The sequence below is a fragment of the Heteronotia binoei genome, unplaced genomic scaffold (genome assembly GCF_032191835.1).
Source record: "Heteronotia binoei isolate CCM8104 ecotype False Entrance Well unplaced genomic scaffold, APGP_CSIRO_Hbin_v1 ptg001309l, whole genome shotgun sequence".
Taxonomy (NCBI): Eukaryota; Metazoa; Chordata; class Lepidosauria; order Squamata; family Gekkonidae; genus Heteronotia; species Heteronotia binoei.
In genome coordinates this window covers 191,673-216,756 of record NW_026800234.1, presented here as the reverse complement: position 1 = coordinate 216,756, position 25,084 = coordinate 191,673, and the positions used below count along the sequence as shown (strand labels likewise).

At 47.3% G+C, this 25,084-nt stretch overlaps 1 protein-coding gene across 3 annotated transcripts in view; it reads right to left on the bottom strand.

Annotated features, from left to right (window-relative positions):
• Window positions 1-25,084, bottom strand: part of FCHSD2 (FCH and double SH3 domains 2) — a 349,063-nt gene that overhangs the window by 153,875 nt on the left and 170,104 nt on the right. For all 3 annotated transcript variants that reach the window (XM_060263895.1, XM_060263898.1, XM_060263896.1), the window contains exons 4-7: window positions 18,579-18,655; window positions 16,353-16,497; window positions 3,942-4,075; window positions 1,688-1,742 (exon numbers count right to left, since the gene is read on the bottom strand). In XM_060263895.1, coding sequence (XP_060119878.1) covers window positions 1,688-1,742; window positions 3,942-4,075; window positions 16,353-16,497; window positions 18,579-18,655 — 411 coding nt within the window. The remainder of the gene's footprint in view (window positions 1-1,687; window positions 1,743-3,941; window positions 4,076-16,352; window positions 16,498-18,578; window positions 18,656-25,084) is intronic.

Here is a 25,084-nt window from a genome sequence, read left to right as displayed (position 1 = left end):
CCTGATAGGAGCCCTTCGAGGGCCTGATTTGGCCCCCGAACTGCATGCTTAACACCCCTGGCCTATTGCCTCTGAACTTGGAGGTTTTCTTTGGTCGCCATGGCCAATAGCCACTGACAGATCTCTCCTCCAAGGCTGAGGTTGCTTGGCTTCTGAACTCTGCCAAGTTTAGGCTAATCTGAGCTGTTCAGGCTTGGTTTAGAATTTACAAGGGACACTTTAAGCCAAGCGCTTCAGATAGCCTACTATCTTTGCAAACAGCTCTGTGAAGTAGGTCAGAATGACTTCCGTATTGGTGATAAGGGGCTGAAACAATGAGATAGCGGCTTAACCAAGGCCACTAAGTTCTTGGCTCAGGCAAGATCAGAACCCAGGGTGGGGGTGGGCTTCTCGTGTTGTTAGGCTGTTTGCCTGGACCACAACTCATCACACTCAGCGTCCCTAATTTAGAAGCATTAATGAAATACTTTAATGCGTATGCATGACTGTGAGCCGCCCTGGGCCTGCCTTGGCGGGAAGGGCGGGATACAAACTGAATTGCATTAAATCAATCAGTCAATAAACTTTAATAAAGAAGGGACATGCGCTCTTAACCAACAACAGCACTGACCTATTAGTCTGGGCAGACAGCTTTCTAAGGGCAGCTTCGTGGATAATGTCTCTCTTACACCAGGACTATTTTTGTAGCGGCAGCTCTGTTGCATATTAGGCCACACCCGCCTCATGTAGTCAATCCTCCGAGAGCTTACAGGGCTCTTCGGACAGGGCCTACTGTAAGCTCCAGGAGGGTTGGCTGCATCAGGGGTGTGTGGCCTAATATGCAAAGGAGCTCCTGCTAGAATTCCACCCCTGGGCCACACACCACCCCCATGTAGCCAATCCTCTGAGAGCTTCCAGGGCTCTTCGTACAGGGCCTACTGTAAGTTCCAGGAGGATTGGCTCCATCAGGGGTGTGTGGCCTAATCTGCAAAGCAGTTCCTGCTACAAAAAAAAAAGCCCTGTCTTACACAGATGTCACTTCCGTGCAAGGCACCGCTAATGTCTGAAGCGCAGCGTGAAGCTTTCCAGCCACAAGGATCCTGATAGAACTTTTCTGTAGCAGGCTGAAGTAACCAAGCCACGGAATGTTTTGGAGGTTTTTAAACAGAGGCTAGATGACCATCTGACAGCGATGAAGATCCTGTGAATTAAGGGGGAGGTGTTTGTGGGTTTCCTGCATTGAGCAAGGGGTTGGACTGGATGGCTATGGAGGCCCCAATTCTGTGATTCTATGATTCTAGGTCAGTATTGTCTACTCTGACTGGCAGTGACTTTCCAGGATCTCAGGCTGAGGCCTTTCGTATTACCTCCTACCTGGTTCTTTTAAACTGGAGGTACTGGGAAACTGAACTTGGGACCTTCTACAAGCCAAGACCTTCTACTAAGCCACTGAGGTCTTCCCCATCACCTAGAGCCTTGTACTTTTCAAATGTAAATGCCGGGAGTTGAACCTGGGACCTTCTACATGCCAAGCAGAACCATGTCCACTAACATATCCACAAACACATGCAGGTTGGGTTGGATCCCACAAATCTGTCCCCCTAACGAATGGGCGATTTCTTCTGACCTTCCGCAGATTTGCATGGAAAACCACCACCCCCAGGGAAAAAGATCTGAGGATTGTCCAGCCCCTTATTCAGATACTCACCTTTACGCTGGCTTTCTGTAAGCTTATTCGTGACTGGAAGAGACTGAGTTTGGACCTGCAACAGAAAGCAATGGAACAGGTCAGCAGGCTTCTAGGATGTTATGCTGAGAGATCAATTTCTTGAAGGAAATCGTCTTCAAAATACAGGTGTAAAGCGACAAGCAAAGTGGTAAAGATTACGACAGTTTAGCATCAGATCCCATCAGCTTTCCTTGCTAATTAATTCCACACAGGGCTTTTTTGTAGCACGGACTCCTTTGCATATTAGGCCACACACCCCTGATGTAGCCAATCCTCCAAGAGCTTACAGGGCTCTTCTTACAGGGCCTCCTGTAAGCTCCAGGAGGTTTGGCTACATCAGTGGGGCGTGTGTGATCTAATATGCAAAGCAACTGCTACAAAAAAGCTGTGTCTGTCTGTTTGTATCTCTCTCTCTCTATCAATCATCTAGGGCTTTTTTTTGTAACAGGAACTCCTTTGCATCTTAGGCCACACTCCCCTGATGTAGCCAATCCTCCAAGAACTTACAGGGCTCTTAGTACAGGGCCTACTGTAAGCTCCAAGAGAACTGGCTACATCAGGGGAGTGTGGCCTAAGATGCAGGAACTCCTTTGCATCTTAGGCCACACTCCCCTGATGTAGCCAATCCTCCAAGAGCTTACAGGGCTCTTAGTACAGGGCCTACTGTAAGCTCTTGGAGGATTGGCTACATCAGGGGAGTGTGGCCTAAGATGCAAAGGAGTTCCTGCTACCAAAAAAGCCCTGATTCCAAGCTAGCCCACAAAAATGTTCACTACACGGCCCATCAATGGCCTGGAAAAGGGCAAATAGCTGACTCGTTCCTTTTACAAAAGGTCTTTATTGGAGGGAATCGATTCTACAGGAAATCAGGGAGGGGGCTACTTCCCAGCATGCACGCCACTGTCAATGACTGAGATGGAGATTATAAGCAGGGGCCACCAATGTGGTGCTTGTGGGCGCCGCAGTGCCCTCTGACTCTTTGCCTGCTGCCCACCAAATGGCTGTAGACCGTGGGTGGGGCCATGTGAAGGCTTTTGCCCAGCACTTGACTGGCTGTGCATAAGAGAACATAAGAGAAGCCATGTTGGATCAGGCCAATGGCCCATCAAGTCCAACACTCTGTGTCACACAGTGGCAAAAGTTTTTATATATACACACACACTGTGGCTAATAGCCACTGATGGACCTCTGCTCCATATTTTTATCTAAACCCCTCTTGAAGGTGGCTATGCTTGTGGCCGCCACCACCTCCTGTGGCAGTGAATTCCACATGCCAATCACCCTTTGGGTGAAGAAGTACTTCCTTTTATCCGTTTTAACCTGGCTGCAGAGTTTTAATGACATCGTTCTGGTAGCAGCTGCCACCGCAGCACACAGATCTTCGCTCTGTGCCGGAAGGTAAGCTGTGGCAGCCATTTTGTGTCCGGCTCCACCTCTTGTGGTGGCCTTTTTGTGTCTTCACCCTCAATGCTGGGGTGGCCAAACTTGCTTAATGTAAATGCCACATGGAATAAACATCAGATGTTTGAGAGCTGTGAAACACAAATGTTAGGGAAGGAAGGAAGGAAGGAAGGAAGGAAGGAAGGAAGGAAGGAAGGAAGGAAGGAAGGAAGGAAGGAAGGAAGGAAGGAAGGAAGGAAGGAAGGAAGGAAGGAAGGAAGGAAGGAAGGAAGGAAGGAAGGAAGGAAGGAAGGAGTGGAAAGAAAGCAACTTTAACCTTAAATGCATTCTCCAAACTGCTCGCTCGCTTGGCTGGGAGGAGTGATTTAAAGAGACAAATACCTTCTCCAAGCTGGACAACGGGGTGGTGGGGGGCTTCGAGAGCCACACTATATGTGTGAAAGAGCCACGTGTGGCTCCTGAGCCACAGTTTGGCCACCCCTGCTCTACGCTGGGTAAGAATCCCAAAGGTGCCCAAAGAGGCTGGGGACCCTTATATTAAAAGGTTCAAACAAGCTCAAATACTTCGGCCACCAAATGAGAAGGGAGCATTCACTGGAGAAGACCCTGATGCTGGGAAGGGCAGAAAAAAAGAGAAGGGGACGGGCAAAGGAGAAGATGGCTGGACAGTGTTATCAATGCAATGAACATGAATTTAAGTGAGCTTAGGAGGACGGCGGGAGATAGAAGGGCCTGGCACGTTGTGGTCTGTGAGGTCGCAAAGAGTCAGACTCGACTGTACGATTGAACAACAACAAAGAAACGATTTGTATGCAGACTTGCTACAACATACTTGGCCTCGATATCAGCTTTTTCACGGACGGCGTGAGCCATCTGCTCAGTCTCAAAGTACTTCTTCTTGCCCTTGGCCAAATCTTTTACTGTCTCTTGCAGTTCAGCCTGGATCCTGGTCAACTGGTCGACACACTGCACAAAACACACAGAACCGTTAGTAGAGATACCAGCTTCAAAGTGCAGCTTTGCTTAATACAATAGCTCTAATGCAAAAGACTCTTCAATGTGCAGCTTTGGTTACTACCTGGGGTGGCCATACTGTGGCTCAGGAAGAAGATGATGATGATATTGGATTTATATCCTGCTCTCCACTCCGAAGAGTCTCAGAGTGGCTCACAAACTCCTTTACCTTCCCCCCCAACAACAGACACCCTGTGAGGTAGATGAAGATATTGGATTTAAGAACATAAGAACATAAGAGAAGCCATGTTAGATCAGGCCAAAGGCCCATCCAGTCCAACACTCTGTGTCACACAGTGGTAAATTTTTTGTGTGGCTAATAGCCACTGATGGACCTCTGCTCCATATTTTTATCTAAACCCCTCTTAAAGGTGGCTATGCTTGTGGCCACCACCACCTCCTGTGGCAGTGAATTCCACATGTTAATCACCCTTTGGGTGAAGAAGTACTTCCTTTTATCCGTTTTAACCTCTCTGCTCAACAATTTCATCAAATGCCCACAAGTTCTTGTATTGTGAGAAAGGGAGAAAAGTACTTCTTTCTCTGCTTTCTTCATCCCATGCATTATCTTGTAAACCTCTATCATGTCACCCTGCAGTCGACGTTTCTCCAAGCTAAAGAGTCCCAAGCGTTTCAACCTTTCTTCATAGGGAAAGTGTTCCAGCCCTTTAATCATTCTAGTTGCCCTTTTCTGGACTTTCTCCAATTCTATAATATCCTTTTTGAGGTGCGGCGATCAGAACTGCACACAGTACTCCAAATGAGACCGCACCATCGATTTATACAGAGTCTCAAAGCGGCTCACAATCTCCTTTCCCTTCCTCCCCCACAACAGACTCCCTGTGAGGTAGATGAAGATATTGGATTTATACCCGCCCTCCACTCCGAAGAGTCTGAGAGCGGCTCACAATCTCCTTTACCTTCCTCTCCCACAACAGACACCCTGTGAGGTAGATGAAGATATTAGATTTATATCCCACCCTCCACTCCGAAGGGTGTGGAGGGTGGGATATTGGATTTATATCCCACCCTCCACATCCAACTGGATGGGCCACTTGCCTGATCCAATATGGGTTCTCTTATGTGACACAGAGTGTTGGACTGGATGGGCCACTGGCCTGATCCAACACGACTTCTTTGATGTTCTTATGTGACACAGAGTGTTGGACTGGATGGGCCACTGGCCTGATCCAACATGGCTTCTCTGATGTTCTTATGTGACACAGAGTGTTGGACTGGATGAGCCATTGCCCTGATCCAACATGGGTTCTCTTATATTCTTATGTGACACAGAGTGTTGGACTGGATGGGCCATTGGCCTGATCCAACATGGCTTCTCTTATGTTCTTATGTGACACAGAGTGTTGGACTGGATGGGCCACTGGCCTGATCCAACATGGCTTCTCTTATGTTCTTATGTGACACAGAGTGTTGGACTGGATGGGCCCTTTGCCTGATCCAACAGGGCTTCTCTTATGTTCTTATGTGACACGGAGTGTTGGACTGGATGGGCCACTGGCCTGATCCAACACAGCTTCTCTGATTTTCTTATGTGACAGAGTGTTGGACTGGAGGGGCCACTGGCCTGATCCAACATGGCTTCTCTGATGTTCTTATGTGACACAGAGTGTTGGACTGGATGGGCCACTGGCCTGATCCAACAAGGCTTCTCTGATGTTCTTATGTGACCCAGAGTGTTGGACTGGATGGGCCACTTGCCTGATCCAATATGGGTTCTCTTATGTGACACAGAGTGTTGGACTGGATGGGCCACTGGCCTGATCCAACATGGCTTCTCTGATGTTCTTATGTGACACAGAGTGTTGGACTGGATGGGCCACTGGCCTGATCCAACATGGCTTCTCTGATGTTCTTATGTGACACAGAGTGTTGGACTGGATGAGCCATTGCCCTGATCCAACATGGGTTCTCTTATATTCTTATGTGACACAGAGTGTTGGACTGGATGGGCCATTGGCCTGATCCAACATGGCTTCTCTTATGTTCTTATGTGACACAGAGTGTTGGACTGGATGGGCCACTGGCCTGATCCAACATGGCTTCTCTTATGTTCTTATGTGACACAGAGTGTTGGACTGGATGGGCCCTTTGCCTGATCCAACAGGGCTTCTCTTATGTTCTTATGTGACACGGAGTGTTGGACTGGATGGGCCACTGGCCTGATCCAACACAGCTTCTCTGATTTTCTTATGTGACAGAGTGTTGGACTGGAGGGGCCACTGGCCTGATCCAACATGGCTTCTCTGATGTTCTTATGTGACACAGAGTGTTGGACTGGATGGGCCACTGGCCTGATCCAACAAGGCTTCTCTGATGTTCTTATGTGACCCAGAGTGTTGGACTGGATGGGCCACTTGCCTGATCCAATATGGGTTCTCTTATGTGACACAGAGTGTTGGACTGGATGGGCCACTGGCCTGATCCAACATGGCTTCTCTGATGTTCTTATGTGACACAGAGTGTTGGACTGGATGGGCCACTGGCCTGATCCAACATGGCTTCTCTGATGTTCTTATGTGACACAGAGTGTTGGACTGGATGAGCCATTGCCCTGATCCAACATGGCTTCTCTTATGTTCTTATGTGACACAGAGTGTTGGACTGGATGGGCCCTTTGCCTGATCCAACAGGGCTTCTCTTATGTTCTTATGTGACACAGAGTGTTGGACTGGATGAGCCATTGGCCTGATCCAACATGGCTTCTCTTATGTTCTTATGTGACACAGAGTGTTGGACTGGATGGGCCACTGGCCTGATCCAACATGGCTTCTCTTATGTTCTTATGTGACACAGAGTGTTGGACTGGATGGGCCATTGTCCTGATCCAACACGGCTTCTCTTATGTGACACAGAGTGTTGGACTGGATGGGCCATTGGCCTGATCCAACATGGCTTCTCTTATGTTTTTATGTTCTTATGTTCAACAACGTCAGTTCAACGGTCTTGTCGATTGGGCCCAGGCTAAGGAACCAATCTCTCTTTTTCTCTCTCTCTCTCTCTCACCAGATATATTTCCTGGTCCCTGCATGAAATTAGACTGCTTTCCAAAGTCACCGTGAAGAAACTGATCTAATGAACTCCGTTTCACCAACTACAGAATTTCTGCTTTCAAAAGCAACAGTCTGTCTTGTTTCCCTTCCTTTGGGAGAATAGTCAGCTGTGTGTATTCGCGCACAAGGTTGTCTCTGTGCTGGTTTTTCTGGCCCGCTGCCTGGGATGCCTTTCCAGGATGCAGCTGAATCATCTCCATTTCCGCTACACCCTTCAACCCTTCAATAATTCCTTCAAGGTTTCAGAAAAGGTGTACCAAGCCTTTAAACGAAAAGCCTGCTGAAGCCTAATTGAGAGGAATTCAAAGCCACCGCCAAAGCCTTCTTTTAGAACCACAGAGCTGGAAGGGACCTCCAGGGCCATCTTGTCCAACCCCCTGCACCATGCAGGAAACTCACAAATTCCTCCCCTTAAATAAACAGGTTGCTTACCTGTAACTTATGATCTTCGAGTGGTCATCTGTGCAGTCACACACATGGGTTTTCCCGCTGGGACGAACCCGACCTCGGAGAATTCAAAGCTAGCCTAGGTGTTATTTTTGGTGCGCATTCCCTCCCGCTCTGGGGAGCAGGCATCTACTGCGCATGCCTGGAGCGAGGGGAAGGCGCTCCACCCACCCAGTTTCTTTCCAGCCGCTGTGTAGTAACACCATGAGTGTAAATCAACTTAAGGAACCAGCAGCGGGGATGGTTGGGCGGGCGTGTGTGACTGCACAGATGACCACTCGTGGATCATAAGTTACAGGTAAGCAACCTGTTTATCTTCTTCGTGGTCCCTGTGCAGTCCCACACATGGGTGACTGATAAGCTGAACTGCACGGAGGTGGGTGCTGGTCCTGAAAGAGAACTTCAGAGGTTAAACATGCACATCAGTCAAGAAGAATCCAGGTAACAGCGGAACCGCGCTTACCCAAGGAGAGACTGCGTGCTTCAATCAAAGACAGAGCGGAGTACAGCCTGTCCAAAGGACGAGTCTCGCCGAGCACGGACATCTAATGCGTAGTACGTGGCGAATGTAGATGTACATAAGAACATAAGAGAAACCATGTTGGATCAGGCCAATGGCCCATCCAGTCCAACACTCTGTGTCACACAGTGGCAAAAAAATTTATATATACACACACACTGTGGCGAATAGCCACTGATGGACCTCTGCTCCATATTTTTATCTAAACCCCTCTTGAAGGTGGCTATGCTTGTGGCTGCCATCACCTCCAGTGGCAGTGAATTCCACATGCCAATCACCCTTTGGGTGAAGAAGGACTTCCTTTTATCCGTTTTAACTTGGCTGCTCAGCAATTTCATCGAATGCCCATGAGTTCTCGTATTGTGAGAAAGACCAAACTGCAGCTGCACAGATGTCTTCGACAGGTACTCCTCTGGAGAAGGCAGAGGATGTAGAAAGAGCTCTTGTGGAGTGAGCTCGTAGGTGTTCTGGGGCTATTTGATAGCATAGTGCAATGACAGCCACCAGCCATTTCGAGAGTCTCTGGGTGGAGATTTTTTGTCCTTTTTTACGGGACCCATAAGCTACGAAAAGTCTCAAGTCTTTGCGAAAAGGACCTGTCCTGTCTATGTAGTAAGCAAAGGCTCGACGTGTATCCAGGTTGTGTAGAGCTCTCTGGCCCCCGTCAACAGGGTTTTGGAAGAAAGATGGTAACGTAGTGGTTTTCTGTAAATGGAAAGGTGACACAATCTTTGGAAGAAAAGTGGGGTCAGGCCGCAGTACTACCCTGTCATGATGAAAGACAGTGTAGGGGGCGTCAGCTCGAAAAGCACAGATGTCACTGGCTCTTTTGCCGGATTTAATTGCCACTAGTAGTGCTGTTTTCCACGATAAAAGGTGTAGTGGAATAGATGCCATTGGTTCAAAGGGTGGTTTCATTAGTTGGCTTAGGACTAAGGATAAACTCCACGTAGGGTAGAATTGACGGATTGGCGGCCGGAGATGTAGAATTCCCTTTAGAAATGCTTTTGCAGCAGGATGTGAGAAAACTGTGCGGCCTTCTATATGAGGATGAAAGGCTAAGATGGCTGCCAGGTGGGCCTTCAGCAATGAATAGGTGAGACCGGATTCAGAGAGTGAAAAGGTATATGATAAAATTTGTGACATTGAAGATGATGTAGGATGAAAGTTATGATGAGTGGCGTAATTAGTGAAACGCTTCCATTTCAAAGCGTACGACTTCCTGGTCGATGGCTTTCTAGCATTCAAGAGGACGTGTCTAACCTCCTCAGGGAAGTTTAAAAATTGATCCTCCATGCGGTCAGGCGAAGACGACCTGGGTCGTGATGTAGGACCTTGCCATTCTGTTGTGACAGTAGGTCCCGGGTTTGAGGGAAGCAGTGGAATACGCTGTTGGAGAGGAGAAGGAGGGTCGTGAACCAAGGTTGGCGAGGCCACCATGGTGTGACCAGTATGCAGTTGGTGTGGTCCTGCTGGATTTTTTGAAGCGTCCTTGTTATTAGTGGAATGGGCGGAAACAGAAAATGAAGCGGTCCGACCCAATGTTGGAGAAAAGCATCCCCAGCAGATTGGGTCGAAGGGGGTCCCCTCATATAGAACTGGGCACATTGAGTGTTGTCCGGAGAGGCAAATACATCTATGAGGGGAACTCCAAACTCCTTGAAGACTGGTTGGAGATATGACCTCTTGATTGCCCACTCGTGATCGTTGACGAGTTTCCGACATAGCGTATCGGCTTGGGTGTTCTGGACCCCTGGTAAGTGCACCGCTGTGAGATGTATGTCGTGCGCAATGCTCCAATACCAAAGCTCTTTTGCATAGACGGGTAGATGCGGTTCCCCCCTGTCGGTTGATATAGAACACAGTTGCCACATTGTCTGATGTTACTTGTATGTGACGACCGTGAGTGATGGTAGGAAGGACTTGAGTGCCCTGTGGACAGCTAGGAGTTCCAGGCAGTTGATGTGGAGGGATTTCTCGTATGCTGTCCACTGACCTTGTACTGTGTGTCGAAATGGGCTCCCCAACCCAATCTCGAGGCGTCTGTTGTGACAATGGCTGATGGAGATTGTCTTAGGAATGGCATCCCGGTGAGTAGGTGGGTCTGTACTGTCCACAACTGCAACGGTGGCAAAATGTGATCTGGGACTCTTAACAAGGTCCGTTGAGTTTGACGTTGGGGATGGAATGATCGAACGAACCAAAGTTCTAGAGGTCTCCTGCGAAGCCTCGCATGAGAAAGAACCGAGGTTGTGGCTGCCATCAAACCCAGCATGCGTTGGGAAATAAGTGCTGTCTGGGTTGGTTGGGATATTATAGTGCTGGCCAGGAATTGGAGGTTGGCTATCCTGTCTGCTGGCAGGTATGCCTTGTAGTCTACGGTCGACAGCCTTGCTCCTATAAATTGGATGTTCTGCGTTGGAGTGAGATGGGACTTCTGGTGGTTGACTTGTAACCCTAGGGTGGATAAGAGTTCTAGAGTTATCAAAATGTCCCGCTGTAGCTGTTCCTCTGAATGACTGACCATCAGCCAGTCGTCTATGTATGGGTAAACAGTGATCTTTTGCTGATGAAGGGATGCTGCTACCACTGCCATGCATTTCGTAAAAATTCTTGGTGCCGTGGATAGGCCAAATGGGAGTGCTCAGAACTGGTAATGGTTGTTGCCAACAGCAAACCTGAGGAATCTTCTGTGGCAGTGGTTGATTGTAAGATGGAAGTATGCATCCTGAAGGTCGATAAGTGCCATCCAGGCATTCTTGGGGATGAGGGGTAGGATGGATTGCAGGGTAATCATGCGTAATTTTTTGTACTGGATATGTTTGTTGAGTTCGCGAAGATCCAGTATTGGACGTTGTCCTCCATCCCTTTTTGGGACTAGGAAGTATCGGGAGTAGAACCCCGTGCGATGGTAATGAGGTGGAACTGGTTCTATGGCCGCTTTGACCAGCAAAGCGGTGATTTCTTCTTGGAGAGGTGGGGGGGAGGGTAGGTATGAAGTGATGGCTTTTCGGGGGCGAAGCGAACTCTATGGAATAACCCTTGTGAATGATTCTTAGAACCCATGAATCTGTTGTTATTGACTTCCACATAGGGTAATAAGGGAGGAGTCTGGGTGCAGTAGGGTAGGGTATCGGTGGTGGTGGCAGGAGCAAGTCAAAGAGACTGCTTTGTGACCGTGGCAGTCTTCTTGGTTGGTTGGGGTCGTTGGCGCTGGTGGAAAGGCTGCTTAGCTGGAGGTGCCTTGCGCTTCCAGTAGTCGGTCTGTCTGGGAGACCGAGGACGTTTGTAGAACGGTGTCTTCCATGGTCTCTGTCTATTCATCTGGGGTTGTTGCTGGTTAACCCCTAGTCTTTGGGCTCTCTTCCTGCTGTCGTCCACTGTGGTGAGAATGTCATCAGTAGTTGCGTTGAAGAGGCCTTGTCCGTCGAAAGGAAGATCCTCAATTTTAAACTTTATGTCTGGCTGGAGAGACGATGAACGTAGCCAAGCATGCCTATGTAGTGCCACAGCAGCAGCCATCGACCTGGAGGAACATCCTGCTGAGTCTTACAGTGTTAATTTGTTGCTTGCTCAGACGATTAAGTTCGTGTAGAAGTTTAGAAGCTTGTTTCTGGGAGGCTTCTGGTAAAGATGTTACTAAGTTGCTCAATTGAGAAGAGATGTTATAGGAGTAAGCAGCGAAATAAGCCAGGTAGTTGTTTATTTTAGCTGTGGCTGTAGAGATGGAGTAAAGTTTCCTGCCCAAGGTATCAAGTTTTCTTCCTTCTTTTTCTGGTGGTACAGGGTGACGTGTTTGTTTCGATTTGGATGAGGAATGCACGATCATCGAATTTGGAGCAGGATGGTTGAACAGGAACTTGGATTCTGGTGCATGAATCTTGTATAGTGATTCTACACGTTTAGATGTAGGGGGGATAGAGGCTGGTTTATCCCAGGCTTCTTTCAGTGCTTCGAGGTGCACTGGCAGCATTGGCAGGGAGGATCCGGCAGGCAGATCGGCATGGACCAGGTAATGGACCACGTCTGATATTTTTGGAAGGTCCGTTGTCAGTTTAATGTTCAGTGCAGCAGCCATATTTGAAATTAAATCCAAGTAAGGTTTCGCCCCTTCTGAAGGAGACAGTTCAGCCGGCTTTGCAGTGTCAGATGCTGGGGAGGATACTGAGTGTGAAGATTCAGAGGTTTCAGCCTCAGATTCCTCTTCTGGAGCATCAGGAGCAGGCAGCGTAGGTACCGAAGGCAGAGGTTTCGCCTGGGGTTGAGTCGGTAGTTGTTTAGAAGTCGAAGGAGCCGGTGATGTCGAATGCGTGTGTTGTTGAGCCATTCCTCTGTCCCTAGGATGAGGGGATTCGTCACGGTACTGGGATCGCACCTCTTGGTATCGATCAGATCGGTACCGAAGGTATTGATGGTGATGGTAGTCAGCCGAAGAAGACCTCGACATTGTGTAGCGATGTCGATGCGGAGATCTGGACAGAGATCTAGATCTGCTGTAGTAGCAGTAACGGTCTCTGTCCCGACTTAGGGATTGATCCCGGTACCGACGGGAGTGTGATTCTCTATCTCCCTCTCGACTAGGTGATCTTTCTCGGTACCGGTAGCTCCGGGGTTCCCGATATCGAGGGGATTCTATTTGCAGAGGAGATACGGTGGCATCCTTGAATCTCCTTGGGGCGGTCACGTCTCGGAAAGAGTGACGGTCAAGCTGGTACTCTTGCGTCTGGGTTGGTACTTCCACCCGTTCCTCCGCTAGGAGGTGTTCCGGTATGGACTCATGTATTGATGGCGACGGCGAACGGGACTGGATTGGAATCACTTCTTCTTCGATCCTGGTCATCGGTGCCGATGATTGTGTTGAAGCAGTCGAAATTGGGGGCGATTTCGGTGCGGGTGCTATAGTCGGAGCCGTGACTTCAGAGGTTCTGGGATCCGGTGGGGTCGACTTCAATGTACCCCTCGGTTCCTGGTGCCCCTTCAATGACGATTCCAAGTGCCTTTTCTTGGATTCGTGGGATTTTTTTGTATGCTTTCCGGACTTAGGCTTGCTGGGAGGTAAGGCCACTGAAGCTGCCGGTTTTGCCGCGTTCCTTTGAGGGGTTAGGGAAGGCGGCGATCTTCGGGGCCCAGAAGAATGCGACATAGTGGGTCGCAGAGAAGATTCCAGGAGGTGGCTCTTCAGTCTCGCGGCACGGTTTTTCCTCACCTGCTTTCCAAACTGGGTGCAGTGAATGCAAGTGTCCGTTCTGTGGGCTTCCCCCAAGCAAAATAAATACAGCGAATGGCCGTCGGATGGAATTTTCGCCCCGCGGTGAGTACACTTTTTAAAAGTGACTTTAAGATCTTTTCCTTCCATACGCCCGGGAGAGGGGGGGGGTAGGGAAGGGAAGCGAAGTGATAGAAAAGCGGGTAAAGATATCTTTTTTTTAACGATACCGGTAGAAGAAAGTAGAAGCGAAGATTGGAGAAATGGGATGAAGATCGGTCGCGGGCAAGGTAAGATGAGGAGAGTAGGCTAGGTTGACGGAGGAGACGCAGCGAGGAAGGACTATCCCAGGCGGCGGTTAGAAAGAAACTGGGTGGGTGGAGCGCCTTCCCCTCGCTCCAGGCATGCGCAGTAGATGCCTGCTCCCCAGAGCGGGAGGGAATGCGCGCCAAAAATAACACCTAGGCTAGTTTTGAATTCTCCGAGGTCGGGTTCGTCCCAGCGGGAAAACCCATGTGTGGGACTGCACAGAGACCACGAAGAAGATTCACAGGATCCGCATTGCTGTCAGGCGGCCAACTAGCCTCTGTTTAAAAGGAAGGAGAGCCTCCCCCACCCCCCAAGGAAACCTGTTCCACTGAGGATCCGCTCTAACGGTCAGGAAGCTCTTCCTCATGTGGAGCTGGAAGCTCTTCCTCATGTGCTGGAAACTCTTCTGATTTAATTTCAACCTGTGGGTTTGGTCCAAACTTCTGGGGCCACAGAAAACAATTCTGCCCCACCCCCTATAGGAAGTCCCCTGTGCAAGCAGCAGTCGTTTCTGACTCTAGGGTGACATCGCATCATGACAGTTTCACGGCAGACGTTTTGTTACGGGGTGGCTTGCCCTTGCCTTCCCCAGTCATCTACGCTTTCAGCCGGCTACCTGAACCCAGCTTCCGCTGGGATCTAACTCAGGTCATGAACAGAGGTTGGACTGCAATACTGCAGCTTACCACTGCGCCATGGGGCTCTTATCCTCTATATAGGACAGCCCTTCTAGTACTTGAAGATGGTGATCATATCACCTCTCAGCCGCCTCCTCTTTTAGATTAATGCCTGCTATGTTGTTCAATGAGTTTGACTACACTGATAAAATCTGACCTCTTATTTTGCTGGCGGTCCCCCCCACCCAAGCTATGGAAGACATACAGATATACAGGAGCAATGTAAACTCGCTCACATTGAGAGATAAAATTTAACTTCAAGGACTGCAACACGGAAGCATATGTGTGCACCTTACAGCCAGGCCCTGGGAAGTGTCTTGAGCTAACAAAACAGTCTAACAAACCACACAATGTAGCAATCTTCCGTTTTCCTCCAAACTTTGATCAGAGTGTGCACAAGTTGCAAAGAAGGAAGGAGTCTTTCAAAGTGCTGAGAGAAGAAGCTGTCTGTCCACTTTGGTCATATCAGTGACAGTTCTAAAACTGTTATAGAAGATATTGGATTTATATCCCACTCTATAATCTGAACCTCAGAGTCTCAGAATGACTTACAATCTCCTTTAGCTCCTTCCCCCACAACAGACACTCTGTGAGGTAGATGGGGCTGAGAGAGCTCTGACAGAAACTGCCCTTTCAAGGACAACTCCTGCAAGAGTTATGGCTGACCCAAGGCCATTCCAGCAGCTGCAAGTGGAGGAGTGAGGGATCAAACCCGGCTCTCCCAGATAAGAGAGCTCTGGCTGACCCAAGGCCATTCCAGCAGCTGCAAGTGGAGGAGTGGGGAATCAAACCCGGTTCTCCCAGATAAGAGAGCTCTGGCTGACCCAAGTCCATTCCAGCAGCTGCAAATGGAGGAGTAGGGAATCAAATCCGGTTCTCCCAGATAAGAGAGCTATGGCTGACCCAAGGTCATTCCAGCAGCTGCAAGTGGAGGAGTGGGGAATCAAACCCGGTTCTCCCAGATAAGAGAGCTCTGGCTGACCCAAGGCCATTCCAGCAGCTGTAAGTGGAGAAGTGGGGAATCAAACCCGGTTCTCCCAGATAAGAGAGCTGTGGCTGACCCAAGGCCATTCCAACAGCTGCAAGTGGAGGAGTGGGGGATCAAACCCAGTTCTCCCAGATAAGAGTCCATGCACTTAACCACTACACCAAACTGGCTCTTGTATACATGCACGCACACTGCTGTTTGTGCTTGTAAGTCCATCTGTTTTGATTCTATGCAGGGCTTTTTTTTTGTAGCAGGAACTCCTTTGCATATTAGACCACACCTTCCAGATGTAACCAATACTCCTGGAGCTTGAAATGGACGTTTTCAGAGTTGCTGCCGATTTGGAAGGAACAGTGGCACAGAAGAGTGTTAAATGAATAAATCTTTTTTTTTAATATTAAAAAGCCACAAATGTTTACCTTTTCCTCCTAAGGTGCGTGCTCCAATCCGTACATTATTTGGATGCTTTCCCCACCCCCATACCTTACACTGCTCTGTGTCATTTTTTGAGAGTGGTCCTACTCTCATTCTAAAGGGATCTTTTCGGGGCTTTTTTTGCAGCAGGAACTCCTTTGCATATTCAGCCCCACACCCTGTAGCCAGTTCTCCAAGAGCTTACTCCAAGGCCCTGTACTCCAAGGCCCTGTACTCAGAGCCCTGTAAGCTCTTGGAGGATTGGCTATGTCAGGGGTGTGCGGCCCAGGGGTGGAATTCTAGCAGAAGCTCTTTTGCATATTAGGCCACACCCCCTGATGTAGCCAATCCTCCTGGACCTTACAGTAGGCCCAGTACTGAGAGCCCTGGAAGCTCCAGGAGGATTGGCTACATCATGGGTGTGTGGCCTAATATGCAAAGGAGCTCCTGCTAAAAAAAAGCCCTGGACGACAGGATAGAGCCTTCTGAAGACTGTTTAACAAAACAGTTTTGCTGGAAGTTTAAGCTAGCAGTTCTGCAACGGAACCTCAGCCTTCTGAACAGAAGGGGGCCGAAAGAGGTCTCCAGGGACGATACCTTTTTCAGCTGCTGGTCTTTGAAACACTTCACCGCTCTGGCAGGTTCAGAAATGAGGTTCTTGTAGTTTTCGCAGATATTGAGCCTCGACTGGGCCACCTGCATCGTGCCCTCCAGAAACGATTTCCACACGGGATACATACTCCTGCAAAGACAGAAAGGAACGTCAGGGCAGCCTCCAGACAGGTGGGGGAGGGCAAGGAAGAGCAGCGGAAAAGGAAGACAGGAAAGAGTTTCTTTGCTGCTAACGATGGACATCAGGCTGCCGGTTTATACGCTGCTCTCTAAAACCGGAGCTCTTACAGCTGGAGGGCCTGGGCTCGCCAACAGAAGGTCTCTCTCAGAGATGGCCAAACCTGCTTAATGTATCATAGAATAAACGTCAGATGTCTGAGAGCTGCAAGACATGAACATCAGTCCAACACTCTGTGTCACATAAGAACGTCAGAGAAGCCATGTTGGATCAGGCCAATGGCCCATCCAGTCCAACACCCTGGGTCACATAAAAACATAAGGGCAGAGAAGGGCAACTAGAATGATTAAAGGGCTGGAGCACTTTCCCTATGAAGAAAGGTTGAAACGCTTGGGACTCTTTAGTTTGGAGAAACGTCGACTGCGGGGTGACATGATAGAGGTTTACAAGATAATGCATGGAATGGAGAAAGTAGAGAAAGAAGTACTTTTCTCCCTTTCTCACAATACAAGAACTCGTGGGCATTCGATGAAATTGCTGAGCAGACAGGTTAAAACGGATAAAAGGAAGTACTTCTTCACCCAAAGGGTGATTAACATGTGGAATTCACTGCCACAGGAGGTGGTGGCGGCCACAAGTATAGCCACCTTCAAGAGGGGTTTAGATAAAAATATGGAGCAGAGGTCCATCAGTGGCTATTAGCCACAGTGTATGTGTGTGTATAACATTTTTTGCCACTGTGTGACACAGAGTGTTGGACTTGATGGGCCGTTGGCCTGATCCAGCATGGCTTCTCTTATGTTCTTATAAGAGAAGCCATGTTGGATCAGGCCAGTGGCCCATCCAGTCCAACACTCTGTGTCACACAGTGGCCAAAAACCCCAAGTGCTATCAGGAGGTCCACCAGTGGGGCCCCCCCCCCCAAAAAAAAGAGTTACGGGAAAAACTCAGACGTTCGCAGCTTCTCTTGAAAGATGAACATTGCCTAATGTCTCAAAAAGCTGGATTTTGAAAGCGGAGAACAAAAAAGAAGCTGATTCGTTGTAACTTCAGATAATCACAGATTGTGTCCAGCTCAAATTCACTCTTCAGCTCTACACGAGTCAATGGGATGGGCTTGCAATTCAAGACTGGTTCACTGTGTGTGATGGGCCGACCGGAACAAGACTCAAGGCTCACATACTCTTCTCCACTGAGTACATGATCTTCAGTAGGAACTGAGAGCTGTAAGTGCAGACTCCACTCTAGTGGTGTGCAGGAAAAAAATCAGCGTTTCAGATATACTGAAGCCGAAAAATCACTATTCCTGCTTTCCAATATGAGTATGGTATTTGGCTCCAGTATTATTATTATTTTTGCACCATTATTCTTTATGGGGAAACTTTTTTTTGGGGGGGGGGGGTTGCTTTTAAAGGTACTGGCACTAAAACTGCAGGGGAGCTGCCGGTGCTGATCTTTGAAATAACCCCCTAATTTCAAGCCAACTGGACCAAGGAGTCCAATTCTATGGGCCCCTGAATAAGGTACCCCCAGCCGTACCCTGTTGGTTCCTATGGAGGGGGAGGGGAAAAGATAGAAAAATGGAAAATCTGAGAATCTCACCACATTGGAAGGCCAATCCAAGCTAGTGATGAGCCTAACCAATGGAAAACCTGAAAATCTGGTCCTATGTAAAACGCAAGAATCTGCAACTATGTAAAACACGAGAATCTCAACCTATGTTAAAGGCTAGGATTTCAGTGGAAAATGCGAGAACCTATACCAGGGAGAACCAAATATATCCCAAAAAATTACCAACAAGGTACTGTAGCAATAGTGTTTGCTTTCAAAAAAATGGAATAATTCAATACAATATATATTAATAGTTTGATCATCACTGTGATTCAGCCACCAAGTGTCTTCAAATTTGAGTTCCCCCTCTCAGTAAAAATGCTTGGACAAAAAGCAGTTTCAAAATAAAAGGCAGGTGACCTCGCCTGCAGATTACCATCGCCAGCAATGCTAAATATCTGAAACGAGTAAAAAAAAATTACCTAAAATCATTTCGCTCATCCGCCTTTATTCCAGGCCACTCTTTCTTTAAGTATTGACTAGCCAATTTCTGAATGCCCTGTTGAAGAGATAAAACAATAGTATTATTTACAAGCCACCACATAATCTCAGGGTATTGTCCTTCGCACTAAATACCGTGCCAGTAATATGCTAACATTTCAATAAGGTTCACAGGAGGAAAGTAGGAATGAGAGTTGCTCCGCCCATTTCCAGTTGCATTCCTAGTAGAGTCAATAAGTAAGAAATAAAAATGTTCTACACACCCAAGCAATAATTGGTCCCAACTCTGGTTAGATACACACTTTCCCCAGCAGTAACATAGATAAGAAGATGATATTGGATTTATACCCTGTCCTACACTCTGAATCTCATAACAACATACTAAGGCCATTCCAGGCTAACTAAGGCTAACCCAAGGCCATTCCAGCAGCTGCAAGTGGAGGAGTGGGGAATCAATTTTAACAATTTATTAATACCATACGGTTACAATGTTTAGTTATATCTTTTCTATCCCTAACCCCTATGATATTTTCAATCCCCCCTCCCTCCATTATTAGACTTACCCCGAAGTTATATATTTAAATCCAAATATAAAGGTATCCCAAACCCATCAAAGTACAATGTCTTTTTCTTCTCATTCATATTAAAAAATTGTCCAATGTCTTTTTACATTCCACTCTAACTCTATATATTTTTTAAATTTCTTCCACTTCTTTTTAAACACTTCCAAATCATAGTATCTCAAAGTTCTTGTTAATTTATCCACCTCACTCCACGATAAAACTTTCACAATCCTATCCCATTCCTCTGGTATTTTTTCTTGTTTCCACAACTGCGCATACAAGGAGTGGGGAATCTAAACGGGTTCTCCCAGGGAAGAGTCTGCGCACTTCACCGCTACACCAAACGGGTTCCCTTTCTTCCTCCATCTGGCCCACAGTAACGGCATTAGCTACTGCCACTCCGACCTGAGACAATTATTGGTAGATGTTGTAGGCATTAATCAAATTAATACATTGAAACAGAGAAGAGGAGGACGCTGCGAGCCACCTTGGGTTCCCACTGGGGAGAAAACTGAGGTATAAATGAAATTTTAAAATTTTAGAAATTCTCCAAGCGGTAGGAGAGCAACGAGGAAGTTCTCCCTCAGACGTAACTTCCTCTTCTGTACTATGGCACACGTGAGCCGCCTTATACGGAATCAGACCCCTCTGCCCATTAAGGCCAGTTCTTTCTACTCCAACTGGCAGTGGCTCTCCAGAGTCTCAGGGGGGTCTCTCACATCACCTGCTGCCTGATTCTTTTTTTTTTTTATTTAAATTTTATTGAAAATTTTAAATAAATAACACTCCCCAACAAGGGGAACCAATGCATAATCTTGCATTCACCGTCACATCCGATATTACTAGTTAGCGTTTACATAAAAACTCATCAAATAGTACATATACATCAGAGAGTCAGAAATCACTGAGTTACATCCATTCAAATATTAATAGATCATAAAATTCATATATTTTGCCGGCAGTTTCCCAAATATAGTGTCAGAACTATTCACGTGCTCAAGGAAATCAAACCACTTTTGTAAAAACCAGTCTCCCGCCTTAACATTGTCTAGCAAAGTAATAGTAGTTGTCAGCTTATCCTGGATCAGAACATCCCACACCTTATTGCACCAGTTCTGCAGTGGAGGGCTATTAGGTTGCTTCCAATAAGTGGCAATAGTGATTTTACCAGCAAGCAATAGTAGTGCGACCAGTTCCTTTTTTTAAAGTTGAAAGCTCCTGAGCCTGATTCTTTTAACTAGAGGTGTCAGATTGACCCTGGGACCTTCTGCATGCCAAGCAGAGGCTCTGAGCTGCAGCCCCCTCCCTAAAGGCACAGGAAGTTGCTTTCTACGAATCAGACCACTGGAAGGCTTGTACCGTCTAAACAGACTTGCAGCTGTCCACTAAGACCCTGGATCCTTTTCACGCATACTGCTGCCAAGACAACTCTGCCTAATCCTATCACGATGCATTGGATTTCTCCTACCGAAATGCAAAACTCTACATTTATCACAGTTAAAATTCATTGTATTGGCTTTAGCCCAGTCTTCCAGCCTATCAAGATGATCCTTGGTGCTGGTCATTACCTTTAAAGCCCTATATGGCCTAGGACCTGCCTACCTGAGGGACCGTCTCTTCCCACACGTTCCCCAGAGAGTACTGAGACCGGGAACTCAAAATCTCCTTGTTGTCCCCGGGCCAAAGGAAGCCCGTTTGAAAACTACAAGGGATAGGGCCTTCTCCGTAATGGCCCCTTCCTGGTGGAACCAGCTGCCGGAAGAGGCAAGGGCCCTGCGGGACCTTGCTCAATTCCCGCAGGGCCTGTAAGACAGTCCTCTTCTGGCTGGCTTACAACTAACCGGCACTGAAACTTGAAACTGAGTGTAGTTTGTAAGATCGCTGTATGTTTCTAATGTTTTAAGTATATAACTGTGTGAAATGTTTAGATTTTAACTATGTAAATTGTGAAATGTTTAAACTTTTATGCTTAATTTTATACTCTTATGTTAGATTTTATGTGTTGTAAGCCGCCCTGAGCCACCTGGTGGGAAGGGCGGGATATAAATTACAAATAAATAATAATAAAAAAATCCTGTATACTGACTGTCTTCTACTGTATTTGTGATCCCTCCCAGTTTAGTATCATCGACAAATTGAATAAGCATTCCTTCTATTCCTTCATCCAAATCATTTATAAAGATGTTGAACGAAACAGGTCCCAGGACAGATCCCTGAGACACTCCACTTGGTCACTCCTCTCCAAGAGGATGAGGAACCATTCACAAGCACTCTTTGGGTGCGACCTGTCAGCCCAGGTACAGATCCACATAACAGTAACAGGAGCCAAACCACATTTGATGAACTTGTCAACAAGAATATGATGTGGAACCTTATCAAAAGCCTTACTGAAATTAAGATAAACAAAGTCTACAGCATTCCCCTGACCCAGCTAGGAAGTAACTTTCTCAAAAAAGGAGATAAGGTTAGTCTGACGTTCTTGAGAAGTCCATGCTGGCTCTTAGTAATCACAGCCATCTTTTCTAATGCTCAAGGACTGACTGATGATTTGTTCTAAAACTTTTCCAGGTATAGATGTCAAACTGACAGGTTGGTAGTTGCTCAGATTCTCTTTTCCCCTGCTTCTTGAAGACTGGGACAACATTTGCTTGCCTCCAATCTTCTAGCACCTCACCTGTTCTCCAAGAATTCTCAAAAATAATGGCCAGAGGCTCGGAAATTACATCTGCAAGGGTTTTTTTCCGTACCCTTGGATGCAGTTCATCTGGCCCTGAGGACTTAATTTCATTTAAAGAAACTAGGTGTTTATGTACTACCCCTATGCTGATCCTAGGGTGCAATTCCCTACCCTCATTATATGTTCTGGTTTTGCCATGTTGAGCACCGTTTCCCTCATGAGAGAGGACTGAGGAAAAGTAAGAACTGAGCAGTTCTGCCCTCTCTTTGTCACCTGTTACAATTTTACTTTCCTGTCCCCAAAAGAGGTCTACCATGTTCCTGCTCTTTTTCTTACCTTGAACATTAGAAAAGAACCCCTTTTTTGTTGCTTTAAGCATCTTTCACTAGCCTATACTGCCCATACTGTTTGGGACACTGTTGGTTTCATTTCAATCATCAATCTGCTCAAAGCAAGGTCTTCTGAAGGGCATTAGTGGAAATTTGGCTGCACGTGTCTATATACTATAGCTATTTTTCTGTATGTGAGCTAGTCTCTCCTCACCAGGGGGAGAACTCACTCCTCTGTACCCTATATTTGTAAGAAAAGCTGGAACGAGATCAAACCAGAACTCCTTGCAAGCTCAGCTCCTTTTAAAAACCTTTGTGGACCATAATCCACAAGTGTAAACGCTTGTACACCAAAAGGAACAAAAAGGGAGGCGTTAAAATCAATTGCACAGCTTCGTTCGTTGAATTACTATCACCTCAAAAATAGGTAAGATTATTTTTTTAAAAATAGTTACTCCTACCTGATTTGCTAAGTGGATCACAGTTCTGTATTTATGCTATCAGGATTTCAGAGAGCTCTGAGAGAGAGCCGATAAGAAGTGCTATAAGGGTGAGGTTTGGCTTTCTAAACAGCCGGGGAAGTTGCTGAGAATTTCTGAGTTCGTGTGACTGTGTGATTGCTGAAAATTCTGAATTTGTGGTAGCTGGGGAACTTCTGTTTGTTTGGTTTGAGTGGGCTGCAGGTGATTGTTGCTGACTGATTAGGAGTGGCTGTGTTCCTGGGGCAGACTGAGGCCCCACCCTCTTTGCATTAGTAAGCTGCGCCTTGCCAGAGGCTGAGCCCATTTCAGAGAACTCTGAGAAAGAGCAGATAAGAAGTGCTATAAGGGTGAGGTTTGGCTTTCCAAACAGCAGGGGAAGCTGCTGAGAATTTCTGAGTTTGTGTGACTGTATGATTGCTGAAAATTCTGAATTTGTGGTTGCTGGGGAACTGCTGTTTGTTTGGTTTGAGTGGGCTGAAGGTGATTGTTGCTATCATGAAGGTAGAATGCCAGCAGGGGGGTGGGGGCTTTCCAGTATTTTGCACTGAGTTTCACACGTATGACTATCTGCCCACATGACAGAAGCCTTGGGGGTGTGCTCGATGCAAGGAGCTCCTGGTCCTCAGAGAATGAGATCGTACCCTTGAGGCAGAGGTGACTGACCTGGAGAAGCAGAGACAGTCAGTTATGCACTCGGAGAAGACTCTCGGGGACGTGTTAGATGAGCCCCACTCTGAATATGGCAGCCCCGTTGCTGCCAGGGAGCATGAGGGTCGAGAAGAAACAGGGCAACGTGCTGAGGATAAGGGGAATGCGCCCTCAGAAGGGACCTCTTCTTCAGTTGGTGAGCAGGTATCCTTTCGCGCCAAGGAACCATCCCTGCGCAGGGAGAGAAGGGGGTAGTTGGTGATTCGATCCTTAGGCAAGGAGACAGCTGGGTGGAAAAACCGCGTACTGACCGTGTGGTGACTTGCCTGCCTGGTGCAAAGGTAGCGGACATTACACATGTTGTAGATAGGCTGATAGACAGTGCTGGGGAGGAGCCAGTGGTAGTGGTGCATGTTGGCACCAACGATGTGGGGAAATGCAGTCGTGAGGTCCTGGAGGAAAAATTTAGGCTGCTAGGCAGGAGACTTAAGGCCAGGACCTCCAAGGTAGCCTTCTCAGAAGTGCAGGGCTGGAGAGACAGGCACAAATTAGAAGTTTCAATGTGTGGATGAGACAATGGTGTAGGGAGGAAGGGTTTAAGTTTGTTAGGCACTGGGATGCTTTCTGGATCAAGCAGGAGCTGTACAAAAGAAATGGTCACTTGTCCCCAGATGGAACCAGGCTTCTGGCGCTTAAAATCAAAAAGGTGGCAGAGCAGTTTTTAAACTAAATCTTGGGGGAAAGCCGAAAAGAGATGAAATGTCTCTGGTTAGGGAGGACGCATCTCAAAGAGATGAAGGGTTAGCTGTTACTTTTCTACTGGGTAATGGATCAGAGTTGTCCACTGTGATGGTGACAAACAGTATGGACTGTCTGCCAAAGTCTCGAGGTGGTAGGAGGAAGGTTGTGGGCCTAGCTTGCCTGGTAAATTATAGATGTTTGTATGCAAATGATAGAAGTGTTCAAAGTAAAATTGGTGAGTTTGAATGTTTAGTGTTGGGGGGAAATATAGACATTGTGGGAATTTCAGAAACTTGGGGGAATGAGGAGAATCAGTGGGACACGGTGATTCCTGGATATAAGTTATATCAGAAGGATAGGGAGGGAAAGGTTGGAGGTGGGGTGGCTCTGTATGTCAGAGAGGGTATACAGTCTTGTAAGAGTGAGGTCAGAGAATTAGATTCCCTTATAGAAATGCTTTGGGTTGAAATAGAGGGCCCAAAAGGAAATTTAATTATGGGAGTTTGTTATCGCCCACCAAATCAAAAGATAGAGGACGATTATAATATGATGGAAGGATTAAAGATAGTGGCTAAATGTAAAAACTGTGTCGTAATAGGTGATTTTAACTACCCACAGATTGATTGGGTCAATATGTGTTCAGGTTGAGAGAAAGAGACTGATACCGTTTTCGCACACAGCTTACCTCGCAGTCACAATCCTGTTCCCTCCACAGCGTCCGGTCGGATTTCCTACCATCTGCGCCTGAGTTACAGGAAGTGCCGCGGCTTTTGCGTAGCAAGCGTTAACTGCTAAAACCCAGTTTACGTTTGCTACGCAGAAGCTGCAGCACTTCCTGTAACTCCGGCGCAGATGGTCGGAAATCCAACTGGACACTGCGGATGGAACAGAACTGCGAGGTAAGCTGTGTGCGAAAACGGTATGAGTTTCTAGACGCTCTCAATGACAGTGCTGTGGAGCAGATGGTCACAGAACCTACCAGGGTTGGGGCGATCCTGGATTTGGTCCTAAGTAATGCCCAAGACTTGGTGAGAGATGTAAAAGTGA